The 20,554-nt window shown below is 48.0% G+C and overlaps 1 protein-coding gene across 1 annotated transcript in view; it reads left to right on the top strand.

The window, feature by feature from the left end:
• SLC22A18 (solute carrier family 22 member 18) overlaps nt 1-20,554 on the top strand; it is a 72,588-nt gene that overhangs the window by 11,871 nt on the left and 40,163 nt on the right. The window contains exon 5 of the mRNA XM_009899974.2: nt 985-1,117. Within this exon, the coding sequence (XP_009898276.2) occupies nt 985-1,117 (133 nt within the window). The remainder of the gene's footprint in view (nt 1-984; nt 1,118-20,554) is intronic.

Below are 20,554 nucleotides of genomic sequence, written 5' to 3'. Positions count from 1 at the left end.
GGTCAGTCAGGGCTGAGTGGCTTTCCAAATTGCTTTTATTGCCTGATTTTTCTCTTTGTTGCTCATGTTGCTGGCAATCGTAGAATCAGTAAGGTTGGAAAAGACCTCAGAGCTCATCGGGCCCAACCTGTCACCCAACACCTCATGACTACTAAACCATGGCACCAAATGCTATGTCCAGTCCCCTCCTGAACACCTCTGGGGACGGTGACTCCACCACCTCCCTGGGCAGCACATTCCGATGGCTAACAACGCTCTCTGTGAAGAACTTTATCCTCACCTCAGGCTCAAGTCAGCAGGCTCAGCAGCATGAAGGAGGGCAGGAGCAACATTTGATGGTCATCTGGGGTGAAATGAGAACGTGAAGCAGCAAGTATATTGATTATGGAAAGTAGGGCTAATAGCCTGCAGTCCAAGGTCCAATCTCCTGTATGATCTTGAGTAAATTACTTGGACTTCAGCTCCCAGATGTGGGTGGCAAACACTTGCTAGCAGCAGTGTTATCACAAACTTCTCAGCTGCTTTCTTGCAACCAGGATGTTTTATAGCTGAACTTTTCCCTTTCTCCCAGTAAAATGAGCATATTGGTCAAAATAAAGCATGATTACAAAACTACTGTCAATTACACCTCCCAAGCTGTTCTGCTTCAGCTGGCTTTCCCTAGGTGTTACTAGTAAAAACCACAAACAAGCCTTAGCTACTGGAAGTCCACGCAACCTGTACAGGAGGACTCAAGCTGATAGAGTGTTAAGTCTCTTTTTGTCACTTGTGAAGAAGAGTTGGAGTGGTTTGAGTGTTTTTATTTCCTATGGCTGATGGACTGAACCAATTCCACTTAGCAGTGTGTACAAACACATGCCCTGGGCTTGCAAGGATCACTTTGTAGCAATGCACTGCTTCTGTGGCCTAGAAATGTATACATCTGGGGCTCACACCCTGTGACAAGCCTATTTTGAGGGATTTCTCATTTTTTTTTCCCTGCAGGTGCTCAGAAGGTTATTACAGATCTGACTGCTCCTTCCCAGCGTGCTGCTGCTTTGGGGAGGCTGGGGTTTTGCTTTGGAATAGGCATCATCATCGGCTCTGCTGTGGGAGGTGTCCTCTCCACCAAATTTGGGTGAGTAGCCTGCTTGTGTTGGCGTTGTTGCAACCATGGAGAGAGCTAACGAGGGGAATCTTGCTTCCCTCCCAGCTTTTGATGTCTTAACTGCTGGTGGCAGTAGAGGATCACACCAAAGCTCAAGTGTTTCCTTTGCATGCTCCTACAAAGAGCTGCTCCTGCTGGGTTGAAGGAGACCTTGTTGAAAAATCTCATCTTCTGTTTAAATTGACTTGAGAACAAGTTGAAATAACAATGGAGCTCACCTGGTACCCTGGCTGACTTCTCCTTGGAGATGAAAAGCAGCACACACTGCAAAGCCTGCTTTTGTAAGAAAAGCAAAATCAGGAGCAGTGAGAAACTGATGAGAATCGTTAGTGTGCTTGAGGAGTGCTCATTACAGAGCAAGACCCTTAGCAAAGGTGAAAGAAGGTTTGGAACAGTGTGGGGAAAGAGTGCGGAGGTCTAGCACTGCTGCAACAGGACTAAGCACATTCCTGCTGCAAGAGGAGTGAAATGCCTCATTTTCTTGCTCATTATTAGTAAAGGAAGCTTCAAAGGTGTGGAATATCAAAGAGCTTGGTCAGCAGGGGGTAGTGCATGTGGCTTTCTGGAAGATTTCTTAGCACTTCTCTGATGGGGACCAAAAAAAAATGTGACATTTTGAGCAATTCTTTTATTCTGCTGCTTTCAGTATGGACACTTGCTTCTGCAGTTCCAGGTTAGCATGGAAAGAACTTTTTCTCAACCTTTGTGAGTGCTGCAACATAGACAGGGGTTGAAGACCATTAGGGCAAGCTCTCATTTTCAGCAATTTGGCTTGTGCTGGCAGAGATCAGTGTGCCTGGCCAGTGGTAGTGTCTTCCAAGGTTTCACAGTCAACCTGCCTGCCAGTGCTGCCTGCAGCTGCCTGTGCTGCCACTGCTACCCAGGGCCACCTTCCCAGCTTGTGTCTCGCCTCCTCTTGTGCAGCACGTCCTCATTTAAAAATCAATTTTCATGAACTTCAGGCACTAAGTCAAATGTCCCTAATCTTTTTTTCGTGATCCTTGTCCTGCCATTGTGGGCTGTGTGTAGTAATACATCACCTGGGCATTTTGCACGGGGCACATGCCGTTATATGGTGTTAAACGTCAAGCATTGCTCTGCCCCTGCGGGGCATGGTCCACATGCATTCAGGTATTGCAGTGCTGCTACTTTGCCTCTGAAATCTTCACAAAGGTTAACTGAGTAGAAGACTTAAATCTGGTTGCCCTAGGAAGCAGCCCTTGAAAAACATTTACTGCTGCACCTTGGCAGTGTTGAGCCAAATTAGCTACTGCAGGTTGTGGAGTCTCCTTTGGAGACTTTCAAGCCCCATCTGGATGTGTTCCTGTGCAACCTGTGCTGGATTCCATGGCCTTGCTCTGGCAGGGCAGATGGACTCGATTTTCAGAGGTCCCTTCCAGCCCCCAACATTCCGTGAGCCTGTGTGACAATCTCAGGGTTTTCTTCCTCTTGCCTGACACTTGGAAAGGTTTTCCTCTACTCTTTTGTGGTTGGTGCTTGTTCTGTGCTGTGCTGTGAGGATTCATGTTGTAGCTGTTATATGGTTGCACAAATGGAAAATTTGGGCTGTACATAAGCATAGAATTGTTGTAGAATGTGTTGTGTTGGAGAGGACCTTAAAGACCATCTCATTCTAGGCCCCCTTGCTGTGAGCAGGGACAGTTTCCACTATACCAGGTTGCTCAAATAATATTAACTAATTCAGGATTTTCAAGTGTTTACAGATGCTGATGGCTGAGTGGGGGTTTGATACATATTATTTCTAATCAAATATGATGATTGTATCCCTTCTGTGTGTTTACTCTGACAGTGAAGGTTGCCTCAGTGTTTCAGCTTAATCTTTGGTTATATGCCCGTATTTAAACATCAGCATTCGGGTGGCATTATTATCCAGCAAAATTTTGGGGGAGGTTCACTTTCCAGCGTGTGCCTCACTCACTGGTTTAGAGAGCAATCAGCAGTAGGAGATAATCTCCCATTTCAGCTCATTAGGGACGCTTGGATGACTTGTGGGTGGTGGGACCTGGTGCTGTCAGACAATAACGCCTCCAAACTCCCCAGGTTGCTGCTTATTTGTAAAGCTTCCGACTCCTACGTCTTGTGCCTGCAACACAAGGCAGAGAAAAGTGACTGTTGCCTGTAATTACGGGCAAGAGAGGGATCTGCACAGGCACAGCCGCGCAGCTTTTGACCTTCCCATCGCAGAGCTGTTTCCCTCGCAGCCAGTGGAGGGCAGCTTCGGCTCGCAGTTGGTGCCTGGCTCCTGGAGCATCCCGTGTCGCTGTGTTCAGGGCTCCCCTTTTGTCCTGTAGCAGGGCTGGGAAATGAAGCCTGTCTGCAGGAAGCATCCCACTGGAAGGGTGGTAGGAATTACTACTGCCAGGAGACAAACTCCAGTGTGCTGGCAGGACCCTTCTGGTCAGTCACATGAAGAGGGTTGGTTTGAGTTTTAGAATCGGCAGCTCCAGGTTGAGAAATCTGCTCAGGGTATTTTGTAGCAACCTTGACTGCAGCTAAATCCCACTTTTGCTTTGACACTGAGTTTAGGTCCTCTGACAGATTTCTGTGCAATGATTAGAGGAGCAATCTACAGATTTTTTGAGTGCTTTGGATGATATTGGTGGTGAGCAGGAATTCAGCCCTCAGAGCAGGTGAAGAAAGGTCTGAGCCACACAGCAGCCCCTAAGCATCCCCAGTACTCCTGGCTGTGCTTGTGGCACCAACCAGGAGGGAAAGGAATGAGTGTCACATCACGGATGTGCCTGAAGCTCCCTGGTCCTGTTAATGTGTCGTAGAATAGTTTTGGTCGGAAGAGACCTTAAAAGATCATCAAGTCCAAGCATTAACCCAGCACTGCCAGGTCACCACTAAACCATGTCCCTCTGCACCACATCTACACAGTCTTTAAATCCCTTCAGGGGTGGGGGCTTCACTACTGCCCTGGGCAGCCTGGTCCAGGGCTTGACAACCCCTTTTGGGGAGAAATTGTTCCTAATGTCCAACCTAAACCTCCCTTAAAACAACTTCAGGCCAGCTCCTCTTGTCGTCTTATTTGGGAGAAGAGCCAGACCCCTTCCTGGCTCCAGCCTCCTTTCAGGGAGGTGTACAGAGCAACAAGATCTCTCCTCAGCTTTCTTTTCTCTGGGCTGAACAGCCTCCTTATGATTACTATGCTGTAGACCCTTAATAAGCTTCATTGACCTTCTCTGGGCACACTCCAATGACTCAATGTCCCTCTTGTAGTGAGGGGCCCAAACCTGAACCCAGTATTCAACAGATCCCACAGATAATCATCCCTCCTTGTAGCCCACAGGAGGGTGTGAATGCAGGAAGGCTCCAGCCCTACCTGGCACTGCATAATCACTTCCACTTAGTTCATAGAAGAATGACCCAATCTCCTTCCTCTGAAGAGAAGCATTTCTGCCATGTCATGGAAGTGCAGAGCTGGAGATTTCTGTCCACTTTGCATTCTTGTCTCCCTCACCACAAAGCTGGCCAGCGTTCCCCATCTGTTGTTGACAGCATTATTCATGTGTTAGCAGCGGTTTGGATACAAGAGAGGGGGCAGAAATCAGTCTCAGCTCCTTGGCTGATGTCATTTTGGTATTGTTCTGCTGTGTTGATGTACTTGACCTAAAGATCTGCTCTGTTGTTGTTTTTCCTTGTTGGAGTAACATTTTTCCCCCCCCCCAACCCCTGTTTATTGAGGGAGCCCCAGGGAAGTTGAATGGCTTGCTCTGATTTGCACAGGGTTTGGAGGAGATGGCAGATCCTGAGCTGTAGCCACTAGCTCCAGCCCTTCCTCTTCCTCTCGATAGAGTATTACACTTTCCTCCATGTTTCCCAAAACTTTGGCTGAAGCTGTAAGCAAAGGGAAATGTTGACTTTTAGTTGCACCTGGATTCATCTGTGGACCATGGCTTTGTCTGTTGCAGTTAAAGGAGCATTTTGCCAGCTGGCTTCACCTGACTCAATTACTGAAGATCTTGCTTTTCGTACATAGCCTTTCTCCAGCGTCTATTCCTCACTGCAGTGAGCATAGCTGTGAAGAACATGGGCAGGGTGGTTGTCAGGCCAATTTATCCTGCCTGAGGATGAGGAATTCATCAGCACAAGCACTTGCAATATTAACCATTTGGAAAGTGTTCTCATATTTGTATGGGTGGGGTTTTTAGAACACGTCCTCTAGTCCTTGATCATTTGGATCAGGGCCGTGGATACAAAATAAGTAGCTTGACAATAACTCCTGTAGTTCAGCTGGAGTCCCCAGCTTCTCAGTCTGCAAACTCCATGACGGCTCATCTACTAAAGGTGAATGAGAAAAGGAGCTCTCCTTGCTCTCTGCAGGTGTTCCACTCTTCCTGAGCAGGCACTTCAAGGCTGCTGGTGGGGGGCACAGGTTGAGTGTGTACCCCTGGGGAGAGGTGATTTGCTATTTGTAGGAGCCTTTTGCGGCAGCACTCTCGGTGAAGGGTGAAAGAGGAAGGCTGGATTAGTCTTCAAAAGCAGAAAGATGAGCCTAGGTAGCTAATTAGAGAGATTTCATCCTTTCTTCTGCGGCTATGATTAATTGCATTTGGCTTCTTTCTTCTCCCTTTCTAACAAGGACATGCAGAAGCTTTGCTGTATGACCCAAGATTTGTTTGCTTTCTATGGACAAGGAGAGGTTTCTTCATTTTAGTGACTCAGCTGTAGTCTTAAATCTCTTTGAGCAATTATTCTTTTGAACTTGGAATATTCCTGGCCAAACTCCTTTGGTTTCTTATTTAACATTATTACAGCAGGCTTTGGGGATAGTTTTGGGGTTTTTTTGTTTGGCTTTTTTCCCCCCCTCCTGACTGTTCCATTATCCTCCTTCCTTGAGGGGAAAAGAAGGAGCTTGTTTGCCTGGAGTAAGGAATTGCATTTCTTTTCAATAACTCATTTGAACAATGTCCTCTGGCAGGGAATTTCTCATCACTTCACAGCAGAGTGGAAAAACTGTGGGTGTTGAAAGGGCTGAAGGTTGGGAGCCGGGAAGGCGGGTGGGAACATGGCAAAGGGTGAGAGGGTTGCACTCCATTTCAGGACAAAGCAGGGCATTCTGCTGCTGGGAGCTGCTCCTGCTGCCTTCCAGTAGAAATTGTGGTATTTCTCTGCCTGGAATGATGTTCATCAGCCAAACAGCATGGATTGGTGACACTTGTACAGGCACTGCTTTGTCTTTTGTATCTAGGGACTTTGGAGAGAGGGAGGTGGTGTCTGCTTGCCAGTAAGTCATCCATGAGCTGCAACATGGTCTGTCACTCTTGGCTGAGCTCTGTGGTGCCTTGGGAGAGATGGGGAGGGAACAGCAAATGGGCTGTTTTTCAAGGAGCTGATGGCTTGGAGAGGGTGCAGAGGACTTCAGTTGTGGCCTTCTGTAATAAAAAACCCACAGCACCCACCCCACAGTACAGGATCCAGAGTTTCTTTTTCTCATTCACTCTGCATGACAACAATCAGTTTTGGTTCCAGAGATTGTCTGTAGGATCCATGTTAACTGAATCATGCACATCATCCCTCCACAATTTATTGGACCAGAGTTCAGGTCTAGGGCACTTCTTTCCTCCCCTCTCATCCCAACATCAGAGCTTTCTGGGTCAGATTTCTTGTTTAACTTATTGCTGAACCTCAGAGATACCTCAGTGCACTTTGGGTGGAGTTCCCCTAATCTGAGAAAGCTCCACCTAACTTTGCTGTTCAGGCTGTGTGGTTGATGGAGAGGCACAGGCAATTCTACAGCATGATTTGCCTCCTCATGAAGCCTGAAATAGCTTGGGGACACATCTGCTTCTCAGTCCCTCTTCTTGCTTAGCACCTGAGTCCCAAAATACTAGATCTGGCCATCAACAACTTGTGCCTGTGGTCACAGTCCTGGAGTTTGCTGGATTTTGAACATACCAGAAATCACCAGGATGTGGGGCCTGAGCAGTCTGGTCTGTTTGTGTTGCTTCACGCAACAGATGGGTTTGCACTAAACTCCTCCCCAGTCCTTTCTCCCTGCAAATCTCCACCCCAGCTACCATCTAGGGTACCAGTTTTAGATCTAGCCAGACCCTCTGGCTTTCTCTCCTTTACCCACTGTAAGATCACGCTGACACTGCAAAGCTGCCCTTATTCTCCCTCTGCAGACTTTCAGCAAGCCTGACTCTTCCATGCTCTCCCTACAACCCCTGCTGTGATAGTTTTAGGCTGTACCTTCAACCTACCACACCTGGTCTGAACTTCAGAGTGGGGGGGACGTGACGATGGGGATGAGCTCCTCTTTGGTCCTTCACCCATAGGTGGGGCCCTTTCCCAAGGGAGAAATCCCAAGGGCTTCAGGGCAAGAGCCAGCCCTCGTAGTAGGAAAAGCCCATGCCTTGTGGGTGTCCTCAAGGGGATGGGATATAGCTGAGGAGGGATGGGCTTGGGTTGAGCAAATGGGGCACTGGTTGGCAACACCTTCCTCAGCCTTGTCAGGAGCTCCCTGCTTTTCCTCAGTACCCTCACTTCCACTTTGCTTTCTGCAGGGATGTGGTGGGAGGGTATTAAGCATGGATGTGTCAGCTCACAGGGGGATGTCTGTCTGCCCCTTCTCCCCAGAGCACCTTCCTTCCTCCCAGGCATCTCTGCTTTGTTTCCCCAGTAGCACCACAGTGTAAAGGCATTTTAAAAAGACATAAAGGGAGAATGCATCCAGAACTTCCTCGTGTGGCAGTTTTGTCTTACTTAGAGAGCTGAAGCTTGGGGGCTGCTGGGAATTGACTTGCAGCAGAGCCACAAGGAGAGGGACTCCTGGCTTGGTTTTCCTGGCTTGACAGCAGGCGGAAAATAAAGAGAGCAAAATGCCTGTGGGGGAGCTAAGGAAAATTCCACGCTGCCTTCTCCAGCTTTCATTGTGCTGTGCACCAGGGAGGCTGCCCTGCCTCACCACCCCATGCCTGGAGTCAGAAAGTGAGGGGGTGAGAAGGTAGTGGGTGAGAGAAACTCTGTTTTGTGCCTGTGGTGGCTAGATACCAATTCCTACCTGTGTGCTTGTGAAGTTACCTCTGCTAAACAATTCTGGGTGTTGGATCACCCTTCCCCTCAGCCAGGGCTTTGAAAGCTCAGGGGCTCTGTGCAGTGCCCTGACTGCTCAGGTGTTAGCTATGGTTCTGTGGGGCTGCCACACTGCTCCACTTAGCTGAGACCTCAGCAGCAGTGCTGGGTCCAACTCTGGGATGTCCTACACGGGAAAGACATGGACCTGTTGGAGGGGAGCTGGAGGAGACCACAACAGTGTTGTGAGGGCAGGAGGAGAGAGTTGGGATTGTTCAGCCTGGAGAAGGCAAGGCTCCAGGGAGACCTTCTTGTGGCCTTTCAGTGCTTAAAGGGACCAATAAGAAAGATGGAGACAGACTTTTTAGCAGGACAAGGGGTAGTGGTTTGAAACTAGAAGAGGGAGATTCAAACTAGGGAGAAGGAAGAAATATTTCATGTTGAGTGGTGAAACACTGTTATAGGTTGCCCAGAGAGGTGGGTAGGCGTCCCATGCCTGGAAACACTCATGTCAGTTTGTTTGGCTCTCTGAGCAACCTGCTCTAGTTGAAGATCACAGTATCCCCAAGGTTGGAAGAGACCTCAAAGATCATCAAGTCCAACCTGTCACCACAGACCTGCTCACTGCAGGGGGGGGGGTTGTGCTAGGTGTCCTCTAAAGGTTACTTCCAGCTCAATCCATTCTGTGATGAAGGTTGTATTGAGGAGGTGTCTGACTTTTTGTTTCTTGTCAAGCCTGGCTTAACAGCCCCAAGTTACCATCCTTAAAAAATAAAAGGGGCGGGGAGGCACAAGACCAACAAAAAAACAGCCCACAACCAACCAAACCCCAAAAAACTCCAAATGAAACAAAACCAGAAAAAAACCAAGCCCCCTAAACAAACAACAAAATAACACACACCAACCCCACCCCCATCCCCCAAAAAAGACACCCCAAAACACAAACAAAAAACCAAAATGAACACACAAACCCCAAAGCCTGGAACTTTATGGAAAGACCCAAGGCATTTGGGGTCTGGCCTCACTAGCTGAGGCAGCCTCCGAAGGCTGAACATGATCCTCATCGTGCAGGTTTCACAATGAGGCACTGTCTGCTTATGACTCACTGGAGCTTCATCTGCTCTTCCCACTCCTGGAATATTTCATAACTGGGCAGCAAATCCGGCACTATCACTGGGGACTGAAATCCAGGGAAATACTGTTTCCTTTGTTAACAGAAAATAGAAAGCACAGAATAGGCTGTGGTTAAGTCCTGAGCTGGGAATTGGGACTTGGCTCTGCTGTGATTTCTTTTTTTCCTGTGATGTGAGTAACCCATCCCATCCCTCTGCACTGGTGTTCCTCAGGCTTGGTATGGGGCAGTGAGGTGGTTTTTCCTTCTCTCTCCCAACACTTGCACAATATTGCTGTTTTTGCAGCCTTTGGGATGCAGGCTCCCTCCATCACGAGGTGTGCTCAGGTAAAGAGCTGCTACCTTGTGAGGGCACATCTGGTTTTTCCTAGGTGTGTCCTCATCTTCATCTTCTGGTGTCCTGAGCAGGTAGAGCCTTTGTGAGCCCAGCTGCCATCCCATTTTGGGGGCTTGTGTTTTCTTATTTCATTTTTAATTGTTTATCCAAAGCTACTGCCAGCATTTTGCTGTTTCAGAAGAGCAGTAGGGGAAAAAAAAACCCCAACACAAGCACAGTGGTAGAAAAGTCATAGAGGCTGGGGGCTGAAGTGCAGGGGGTGCAGAGCTGAACCCAGCAAGATGTAGCAGAGGAACCTGGAGGTCAAAATGGGATGACATAACCTTCCTCTGTTCATGGACAGCTCACTGCTTTACATCTAATCTTTCAGACTCAGAGGGTCATGCTTACATTTCATCCTGTTCTGCTCTGGTGAACAAACCCAGGCTTGTGGTGAGGCTGTGGCAGGAAGGATGTGGTGCTTGTGTGGGAAGGACTATCAGACAAGGGAGGGAGGGGAGTTAGGGATGAGCGGAAATGTGTGGATTTGACAAGTGAAGTGTGGACTAGAGGAGTTAAGACTTGAGGAGCTGAGAAATGAACCTTTGCAGAAGAAAGGCTTAATGCTTTTAGATATATTGGATCATCTGGGGCAGTGAGATTGGGGCACCAAGGGACTTGGGACTTGCCACAGGAAAGAACTAGGACAACGCACCCACTGCTGCTGCCTTCCCCTGTTTTCCTCCTGCCTGAAATATGGCTGCTGGAAAAGCAGCCCTTTTGGATGGATTTGGGGTAGACCCTTCTTGGTCATTACTGCCAGACTGATGGGAGAGCAGGAGGTTGCTGGGTGGATGGGGAGATGCAACCCCTGGTTGTTATGGAGTGTTGGTTCACAATGGGTCTGGGTGAAGCCCATGCTGCTCAGACAGGGTGCTCAGAGAGGGAATAATAAAAGTATGACCTTTGCATGAACTGCACTAGCTCCCCTGGCTCCACCCCGGATTTTAGTTTCCTTGGCAGTCTCTTCATGAAATTCTGCTCCCAGCCACTCCACCACCGGGGAGAGCCAAAGGTATGTGAAGCATTCAGGCAGTGAAAGCAGCCAGAGGGCAAAGGAGTTTCTGAATGGCCATCTCCAGGCTAACCTCAATGCTTGCTGGGGCTTGTCTCCTTAACCTGACAAACCATGGATCATCATAGCCAAGGGAGAAGGTGATTCCAGCATCAGAACCACTCTCTGTAACACTCAGATTGCAGGCTGAGCCCTGTGCCGTGCCCAGTGATGCACTAAACAGCCTCAAGCACCACTGGCAAGCAGAGGTGCTGATCTAAGAGGATGTGATCTGAAAGGCTGGATGCCATGGCAAGGGTCTATCAGTGCACTGTGTTATCAACAGTGGACCAGCATGGCCATAGCACATGCAGAAGCACTCCCAGTTTGCCCAGATGGCACTTGCAGGAGGCAGGGAAACATGCCCTATAGGATTCTATCTAATCTTGAGGTGAGGGTAGGGGATATGGAGTAGCAGCTTTGGAGGAGTGGAATGGCTTTTTGTAATGAATTGTTGCTTGGGACTTGATGTCCTTGGAGAGACACAGACCTTGTATGCTCATTAGAATAATTTGCTTTGCCTTTCAGAGGAGTAGGGGTTTCTGCTCTGCTCTCCAACTGCCCTCTAAAGCAGAAGCACAGCAATCAGGCTTTCCAGAAAGGATTGATTTTTCTTTCAGTCTCCCACTGGGAATGTCTAATGTGGGTTTTCAGAGGATGAGAACTTTTGGAAATCTGGTCTGTTTAAAGTAGCTCAGGATCTGAAGGCTCTGGGTAGTTTTGACCATCTGATGTTTTCTTGTTTACTTGTTATTGCAGCAATTGTTGCTTCAATTTCAATTATACACCTAATCCTTTGTGGGCTGCATGCAGTATTAACGTTCTCAGTCTCACCGAATGCTCCTTTATTCCATGATATTCTAGGCTGAAACCTTTGGGCTAATTACTCCTTCACAAAACTTCACTCTGAGACCTTTTGTAATCTTCACCATCTTTATTTGTATGGGATTTGGTTCATTTCTCTTTTACCCTTCCCTAGGGTATCTGATCTGAGACACATTGAAGTCAGTGGTAGTGTTTCCTTTAGAATTTGGTTTTAAATCAAGCTCTGAGCAAAGAATTTTTTAGAGGAAGGAAGGAAACAAACCTCCAGAAACCTAAAAGATTCCTGCAGGATATTTCTTTAAAAACCCCAAATAATTAGAAATCCCCTTGGGAAAGCCATCTGGGGAGCATTTGAGCAACACTTACAGGAGGCCAGAGTCTTAAATGCTGTTCTCAGACTTTAAAAGAAGGGGTGTGTGTGTGAAAGACAGTAATGGCTATTAAAGCTGGGGATGTTCATGCTCAGATGTTTAAGCTTACTTCCTACAGAAGCTTAGAAAGGCCCTTTCCTGACATAAAGCTGTATAACAGATGATCCATGTTGTGTGTGATGGGTTTATTTCCCTCCCTTTCTGACTGTCCAGACACAGTGGGATGAGAGACAGATGATGAATCGATTCTTCTGGTTGATGTTTTCCAGGGTAGCCTTGGATGTTTCCCAGTCTTTTCATGGCAGAAAGTGACCTACTTCTAGAATAGAAAGACTTACTGATGCTTAGGAAAGAAATTTGGAGACCATTTGTTGAAGAATGGCCAACCAGAGGAGCCTGTGGTTGGTGACACTAGGCTCATGCCTCACGCTACACCCACGTGTGCTCTCATTGCATGTGATTACCTGGCCTGGGATGTGTAAATGCTTGATTGCAATCTGTTCACCCTACCAAAAGTTGCATCATTTTGATTTTGTCTGGGTGCTGTGTGGCAAGCACTTTTTAGATGGAGTCTCTTGGCCCTTGAAGGGTTTGTCAAGCTTTTCCTGTGCTTTTGTATAGTATCTGACTGCTTTTTTTGTGTGTTTATTTCTTGGGAATGGAGGCTCAGCTGTGACAGAGGGGGATTTGCAATAGCTAGAAAACTACCTCCATGGCACAAAGCTGCTCTGAATAGCAGTGGAACAAAATGGTTTGAGTATTACAGCACCCAATGGGAGCGAATCCTGCTTGCCCTTCTCCAGCTGTGCCTATTCATCACGTTCTGTGCTGGCGAGAGGCTAGGTGTCCAATCAAAAGCCACATGCATTAGTCACCTACCTCAGCCTTGCAGGACCCAAGGTCAGATAATGCAAAAATGACAGCCAAATACCTCCCAAGAATAATCCAGCTTGGAGATAAGGCCTCACCTGTCAGCAGGCCTGCCCAGAGAAAGGGACGTGGCAGCAGGCTCGACACGGGGTAGCTATGGCACCTGGTCAGGGGGAAAGCACAGGAGTGCCAGTGGTATGCCGTAACGGGGCAGTGAAGGCATCTGATGGCACACCCAGGCACTCTTTTATTGTGGACAAGGATCTATTTCTGGGCTTTGGAAATGAGCCATCCAAAAGTAAATGTTTAGTCAGCTTTGCAAGCTGTTGGAAATGCGCAGCGTGCCTGTGACTGGGTGGTTTTATGGGGATGGGGCTTTGTTTGCCAGATGGGATTGTGCTATAAAGACATTCCAAAGAGGTGGTAAGGTGTGGCTGAAGTTTAGTTTTCTGTCCTAGAGAAGTAAGCTGTAAGGGAGAAAATAGTCTCACACTTCTGCAAGGACTCATAAAGGACATAACTCCTAGAATCACAGAATCATTTTGGCTGGAAAAGACCTTTGAGATTGAGTCCAATCATCACCCCAGCACTACCATGCCCACTAAACCATGTGCCATCTCTACACTTTTTTAAAGCACCTCCAGGGATGGTGGCTCCACCACGTGGGATTCTTCTCCCACCACAGAGCTTATGCCTTCCAAAACTAGCTCTAAGTCTGTAGATTTGGCACAAAACTGAGGGTCATCGTCAACGTGTGGCGTGCAGGCATGAGTGGAGGAGCCACTTGGCTTTGTGCTCAGGCAGGATTCTTGCTTTGGCCAGGAGCTGCAACTGTAGCCTGTGAGGGCAGGGAGAAAGTGGTGAAAAGTAGGTTGACAGTGCTGGGGATGCCATGGCTGCTGGAGCAAATGGGGACATGCCATTAGACATCCAACAGGCTTCTTTGCCTCAAGTCAGTAATCAGGGGCACGCTGCCAAGGAGGAACAGTGAGCTCTTGAGTGCAGCAGAGTGAGCCTACTGCAGGGCATTGGGCAGTGTGAGGCAAAAGGGATAGAGAGCACCAGCAGATGAGCACAACAGCTTGGCCAAAACCCAGTTGAGAGTAGAAAGCCAGATCTCCAGGCTTTGGCTGTTGGGGACCTGCAGATCAGACTGTGGTGGCTGGGGCTGGATTTTTAGTTCATTTGGGAGAGGAGTGAGTTACAAAATGTGGATCTGGGTTCAGGTTACAATTCTGCTCCCCAGGGCTATTCCAGGTGTTCAAATACAGACTTTTGGCTGTGGCCCATCTCTAATTAGGCATGTTCTTTAAAAGTACTTTCCTTCCTCGGCTCCTGTGCTCTTGGCTTGTCTCCACTAGCCCTCTTTGCTGTACTAGAGCACAGTTTGCTGGGTATATTAATGGAACTGTTTACACACCTGGCTTCCTGCAAGAATAGACACCTAGCTCCTTCGTTTGAAAAGTCTAGCCCAGAGGCTGTAAACAGGAATTGTGCTATGTCTGGAAAAGCTGAACTGCTGCTTATCAGTACTCCCTCAGGCTGTGGGAGCAGCAGCAGCTGCAGACATGGGCCAGTTGAGCATGGAAATCAGCTTGCACACTCTTCCCACCAGTCCTGTCCTCTTGCCCAGCTCAGGTCCTCCAGCAACTGAGGTCTTCACAGAGTTATTCCCTTTTATTGTGATGGTGACAGGAGAGGCTTCACCTGGCATTTGTGTCTGCTCAGATCAGTATTTCTCTTTGTGTATGAAATCTAGGGGTGTCACCCTGAGGTTTCATCCTGTGCAGGACTCCCGGTGGCACCTTTCCTCTCTTTTCATGGATTTACCTTCCAAGGTTAGTTTCTGTCTTAACTCCACAAAAGCAGTGATGGATTCATCAGCTCTTATACTCCCCTAGTTATGGTTGAGGGGCATCTGTCATGAGTCCTTGTGCAGCTCAAAAAATGACCATGGGAAGACAAGCTTGCTAAAGCTTGCATGGTGCAGAGCTGATGAAATGGTCCCTTGTGGTCTCTTTGGCCTTAAAGGTATAAGCATAGATGAGTGCCATTGCACAGCTTTGATTTTTCAGGTATAAGAGGAGGAGAAAGGCAGAACAAAATCACCTGGCTAATGCTATGAAGGATTTCTGCTTCTGAATCAGGTCTACTGGAAAGCCCCACAGAGCTTTCTCAGATGCTAAAGCAGACTTTCAGACTTTACTGGGGAGTCTCCCTTCACACCAGTGTGCAGTCTGTACTGCCTTAAAATAGACTGGTTTGGTGGGCATTCCACTAATTCCCACTTTTCAGCCATTGTTTTAATGGGTGACCACTGAGTCTTACTTTGCAGATTTAGTTCTTTGCTGAACATAACTTGGGCTTTATCTGGAAGATACCTCTGTGAGCTGGGAGGGTTGGGGGAACGGTACTGTTGGAGGTCTACAGGCTATGGAGTGTGCTGCTGATGTGCAGAGCCCTGGCATCTCTCAATTTCTGTGCTTGAGGTTTCCAAAACACTCTTTGTGAAGGCCCCTGGAGGAGTGCCCCTTAAGGCAGGCCCTTGGAAAGGAGCATGCAGATGCCTCAGCTGGGAATAGTGAACAGGAAATCAGATGTACCTTAGGGCAAAATTTGCTATCCAAATTCCAGTCCAGCTAGGAACAGAAAGTGCTGCTGTTCCCAAAGCACTGGGCTGGACTTGGGTTGCTTCAACAAGCCCCCAGAGGGAACACAAAGCCATCCAGTGGGGAATGTAAGAAGCCACGATGCTAGCTGTTGGATTCTCATGCCATGGGGGCTCCTAATGGCCCGGCAAGCAAGTGACTTCATTGAGAAACTTTGTTGGCGCTGACTGCCGTTTGGCTGCTGAGTGTTGGGTATATGCCATAAGGGTAAGGGCTGGGAAACCTCGGCTCTGGAAAGAGACTCGGGAGGACAGAAGTGGCAGGTACTTCCATCCAGCCTTGCATCAAAACCCTCTGCAAAGAAAGAGGAGAGGGCTTACACCACCGCCCCGCTCACCTTTTCCTCCTGCGTACCCATGCCCCTCTGCTGAAAGAAGAAATCGGGGCTTTCACGAGGCCCCAGCGGCTGGCTGCATCCAGCGTGGAGCAGCATGACCCTTCGTGCTGCGCTCCTGCTAATGGTATCAAATCAAGCAGGAAATTATTTTTGGAGCAGCAAAGCATGTTGAAACCCAGCAGCAGGCAGCTGTTTGCGTAACCGGAGTTGTGGGAGAGCTGCCTCCCTTGTTGCCAAGCGCTCGACTTCCTATACTGGTGAGAAACGGTTTCCCCGCTCCCGGCAGTGTGAGCAAATCTCCTTAGGCTTGGGAGGCTGGGCTTGGTCCAGCATCCATCATTCCTGTAACGCCTGCTTTGCTGCTCTGAAAGTCCCTGGACACTTGGGCTTTTTTTCTGTGGGGATCTGACTCTTTAGACTTCATTCTATTCTCTTCTTAAAAATAAATGACCTGCAGAATAAAGGGGTTTGTCCAGGTTTCAAATACATTTTGGTTAACTCTCAGCAGAGGTCCACATCTGGCCAATGGCCCAGGCTGGTGGTGGAATATCAGTTCTGCCTCAGCATGGGCATTCGTGCTGGGGTTTCATACCCCAGCTGGGTTTCCAGCACCAGTTTGGTGCTGCAGTGGTACCCACAGTGCTTGGGCTGCCTTTGTGAGGATGAGTTCTGGCACAGAGCTCTTCTGGCTGCACTTCAGCAGCTCCTTTGCAGTTTGGCCCTTTCAGCAGCTTCCAGGTGTCTAACAGGCTTGATTATGTTTTTTTTGTTGGAGGTGAGTCTTGGCAGGCTGCAGCTTTTTTGCTCTCTGGCAATAGTTTGTGCTTTTTCTTTCTGCTCCATCATTGCAAGTCGGTGTCCAGGCACTGGCCTTGCCTCCTGGAAGTGACTCTGGCTGTACGTTGGTGGATGTCCTATGCAAACTGCTTTGCCCTCTGTGATCTTCCTGATTCTTTTGCCCTCATAGCAGAGCAGAAATAAATTCTACAGTGAAATGCTCTGTCCCATTTAATAGCATCGTTAATGTGGGTCATAGAATTGTGTTAGCCAGAAAGAATGAGAGAAAGCCTTGGTTGCAGAGGCAGCAGCTGACCCGGTGTAGATGTGGCTTAAATTCCTGCCCCCAAAATGCAATGTTTCTGCACGGAAGGGAAGGGCCAAGCCAGTGCAGGGTGGTTTTTGAAAGCCACCATAGGAGTATAAAGCCCTTTCTGTTTGCAGACTTCTTATGTCATCCCTTGGTCATGTAAATGTCGCCCCAGAAGAAAGACTTCTTCACATTACTGCCTTGTTCTGGAAAAGTCCCTCCCTGATTATTCAGGACTGCTGACTCCTTCAGCCATGTGCCCCTTTCCTGAGGGCTGTAGGGTGGAAAGACATGCTCTGATGCAGTGAAAGGCAGGAAGATATCCAGTGCACCTGAACTGAGTCAGTCTGAAGTATTTATGACTTCCCAGTTGGGTAATGAAGTTCTCATGCAGCCCAGTTACGGTTAGAAAAAGTGTCTGTCCTGCACTGGGCTGAAGTTGGTTACTGTTACATAAATTTGCATCAGCAATGAGACCCCAGAGCTGGGGTGATGAGCAGAGCCCTTTCCATCCTGTGTAAAAGTCTTGGTGAAGCAGATTTAAGAACTCTCATTGAAGAAAAGCTGTTGTTTCACTTTATAGTAACTTTTCCAGCATAAGTGTGTGATGGTTCCTGGGCGGTTTGGTAAGAGATGATAGAGCCTTTCCTTTCTGCATGTCCCATTTGTGTCTGGGATTGCAGCTGTCAAATATATCACTGTCTGGGGCTGTTTAATGTTTCATGGTTTTTAGTTGCAGATCCAGTTATTTTCCCCTTGCCACTTCATTGCTCCCTGTGGCACCGTTTCGCCTCACGCCTTTGGTTTTGCATCATTTGGTTTGGGAGGGAGACAGGATGGGGTGGGTGAGCCCTGAGAGACCTTCCAGCTCCCTTTAATGTGTGCTTCCTACCCTGCCTGTCAGCTGTGTTTCTTTGTTGTGCTGAGCTCACCCTCCACTGGCCTAAGTCTCTTGTGTTCACGTGAAGGGGTTAAAGAAAAGTGGACAAAACCTCCTGTTTGGTGGCAGTTTCAACTCACACTTTGCCTGCTCCAAGGCCATCTCGTGCTCTGCAGTGCTTCAGCCCAAATTTCTTGGGAGCTAAGCTGAAGCATTTATTAAGTTGCACCCCAAAAGGGAATCACATTTCCTGACAATAAAATGCTATATCTGTCCCATGAAATGAAGTTAGAGAGAGCCTTCGAGGCTAATATTCCTGCAGTGCAAAGGAAGGACGCAGCTGCAGAGTCTGAGGAGCAGTACACTAAATTAATCTCTCTGAAACCACTAAGGTAAGACCTATTTCCTCAGATGAATGCCACAGTTCTGTCTGAAGCTGGTATTTCTCTGCTGATATTTTACTGAAGGGTTGAATTTCTTTTGTTGCCTTATCTTTGGGCAGAATTTCAGTTCCGTTCCAGTGACGTTCCTGCAGAGCGCAAGACTAAAAAGGGGTTTATTGTGCCTTTGAACTGCCTTTTGCTCTGAGGAATGAGGATATAATTGTAACGTTAGAAGGACAAACTGAACATGTTCAGGCTTGTCCTGCCTGATCTTTCCCTGTTTCTTTTATTCACCCCCCTTGCAGCGAGCACTCATGATTGGGATTTTCCAAACGATAAAGCCTTGGCTAGCCTGGGGGCTAATGTGCTCTTCGCTAAAGGAGCTCTCTGGCTGTCTGGATGTGCAGTTTCTTTTGATGCCATACAAGACCAGAGTTCCCCATTTCATTTGTGCTCACTGGTCATGTCTGTGGGGGGAGTGCAGATGGAGTCTCAGGCAGATGGCTTTCATATGCCCTCTGGGATGATTTCCCCCCCACATATGTAGTGATCTTTCAGTACTCTTTTTCAGTCATGTTTGGATTTTATGAGAAATAGGTCTGTGGAAGAAATTAAAGGCAAATATTAGCCTGACTTAAAGCAACCCAAAAAGAACATTCCTAAAGCCTTCAAATCCCATGGGGTTTTGCTTTTAGGTACTAACCTCATACCATCTTTTTCACTCGGCTCCTTTCTGATCACTTACTGAAGAGCAATGAATTCCAAGTCCTATCCTGCTGCTAATCCATATGTCAGCTCTGTGGCTGGGCTCTTTGTACTGGGTGCTGCCATTTTGATGGGGATTGACAGTCCTCATATCTACACTGCAGATGTTGGGCCTGATCCTGGAAACCATCTTCAGCTCTTACTGACTTTGCATCTTTTCCATGATAGTGCCAGTCCATCTTTTCCGTGACACTCCCAGCGCAGCTGGGATTGCAGCATTTCTCACTAGTTCCTCAGGATCTGCATGGCTTGTTTTACTTTGACCCTGTGGTTTTTACTCAATCCTTCCTCAGACAAGTTTCCACTGACTCAAATCCGTGCTTTCATTGAGTCAGGGCTCCAGGATGCATCCCTGGGGCAAAGCCTGTTTCTAGGGCAGCTGGATCCTGTGGAGCTGAGCCAGCTGACACCAGCGCAGGGTGGCAAGGCTTCCCGGGAGGGATTCTTGAAACAGTAATGGGGATGTCACAAGCTTCCCAAATCTACATGTGTGTGCTTTTCCCATCACTGCTGTTGTCACACACAGTGCTGGTGTTGTGTTGTCAGGGTGCTGCGAGACACACAGTGTTGTGGGTTCCTGTCCCATCAGTGTTGTGGCTGGGGCAGCAGAAAAGGTTTCAGGGAGATCCACAGAAAAGAAAGAGGAGAGGAAAAAGTGTGGTCCACTAGTCAGAGAACAACATGCATGTAAGAGACCTGATGCTACAAGTGGTTCTTCTACCATGATCTCTGTGGGACCTGGTTCTGAAGGCTCTTTTCCCATGATGACATTTACAGGGACCTTACCAGGGCACTTAGATTTTTCTCCTTTTCTGTGTGTGTGCTTTGTTTCTCTGTGAGTACTGCCAGGGTGTTTGCACCATCATCACCCACAGGGATGTTATGAGGATAAATTACAAGCTCTAAAGTGTGAGGTTTTCAGTTGCTACTGCATTAGGTCTCTCTGTGTATGTAAGAAAGGAAAACTTTAAGGACTCTTACAAGAACTGATGTGGACCCAGCTGTGGAGATCCTTGTACTTTGGACATCCCATTATTGCCCTGGTGCTGTGCAGGTGTACATCTGACAGGCTCAGCAGCACTTTGAAGTCTGTTTTCATGGGTTTGCCCTGATGGGAGTAAAACTGAAGCAAAAACACACCGTTCTTTTTCATTGTGCATTGAAGAGAGAGAATCACAACCTGCTCTTGGCCTCAAAAGGTAAATAATTTCCTCATCAAACAGTTTGTTTGTTCACATGGACCTCTTTGCACTGAAAGCAACCAGCTGCTGCAAGGTTCCAGCATGTCACAAACACCAGTCTAAAATCATTGCTGCTGCTGGCCACTAAAGGGCATGGCCCATTGCTGCCTTGAGTTACCTGGTTTTAGCATCTGAAATGCAGGTGCTCCCTAAGACGTCCTGCCAAAAAAGTGTGTGGCCTTTGGCCACACCAGATGTCTTGAAATGTAAATCTCCTCAGTGCCCCAAACCCTAAGCAGGTAGCCAGCCCACTGGCTCACTGAAGCTACAGCAATGTCCCACTGAAGGCTTCCAAACTCCTCTGCAGAGAGCTGGTGGCTCACACACTGCTCACTCCTCCTTGTTTCCAGCTGTTAATTTGCAATCAAACACAACT

Source organism: Dryobates pubescens, chromosome 22 (assembly GCF_014839835.1).
Source record: "Dryobates pubescens isolate bDryPub1 chromosome 22, bDryPub1.pri, whole genome shotgun sequence".
Classification (NCBI taxonomy): domain Eukaryota; kingdom Metazoa; phylum Chordata; class Aves; order Piciformes; family Picidae; genus Dryobates; species Dryobates pubescens.
The sequence above is the reverse complement of the archived record's forward strand: the minus strand, read 5'-3'. Positions and strand labels throughout refer to the sequence as shown.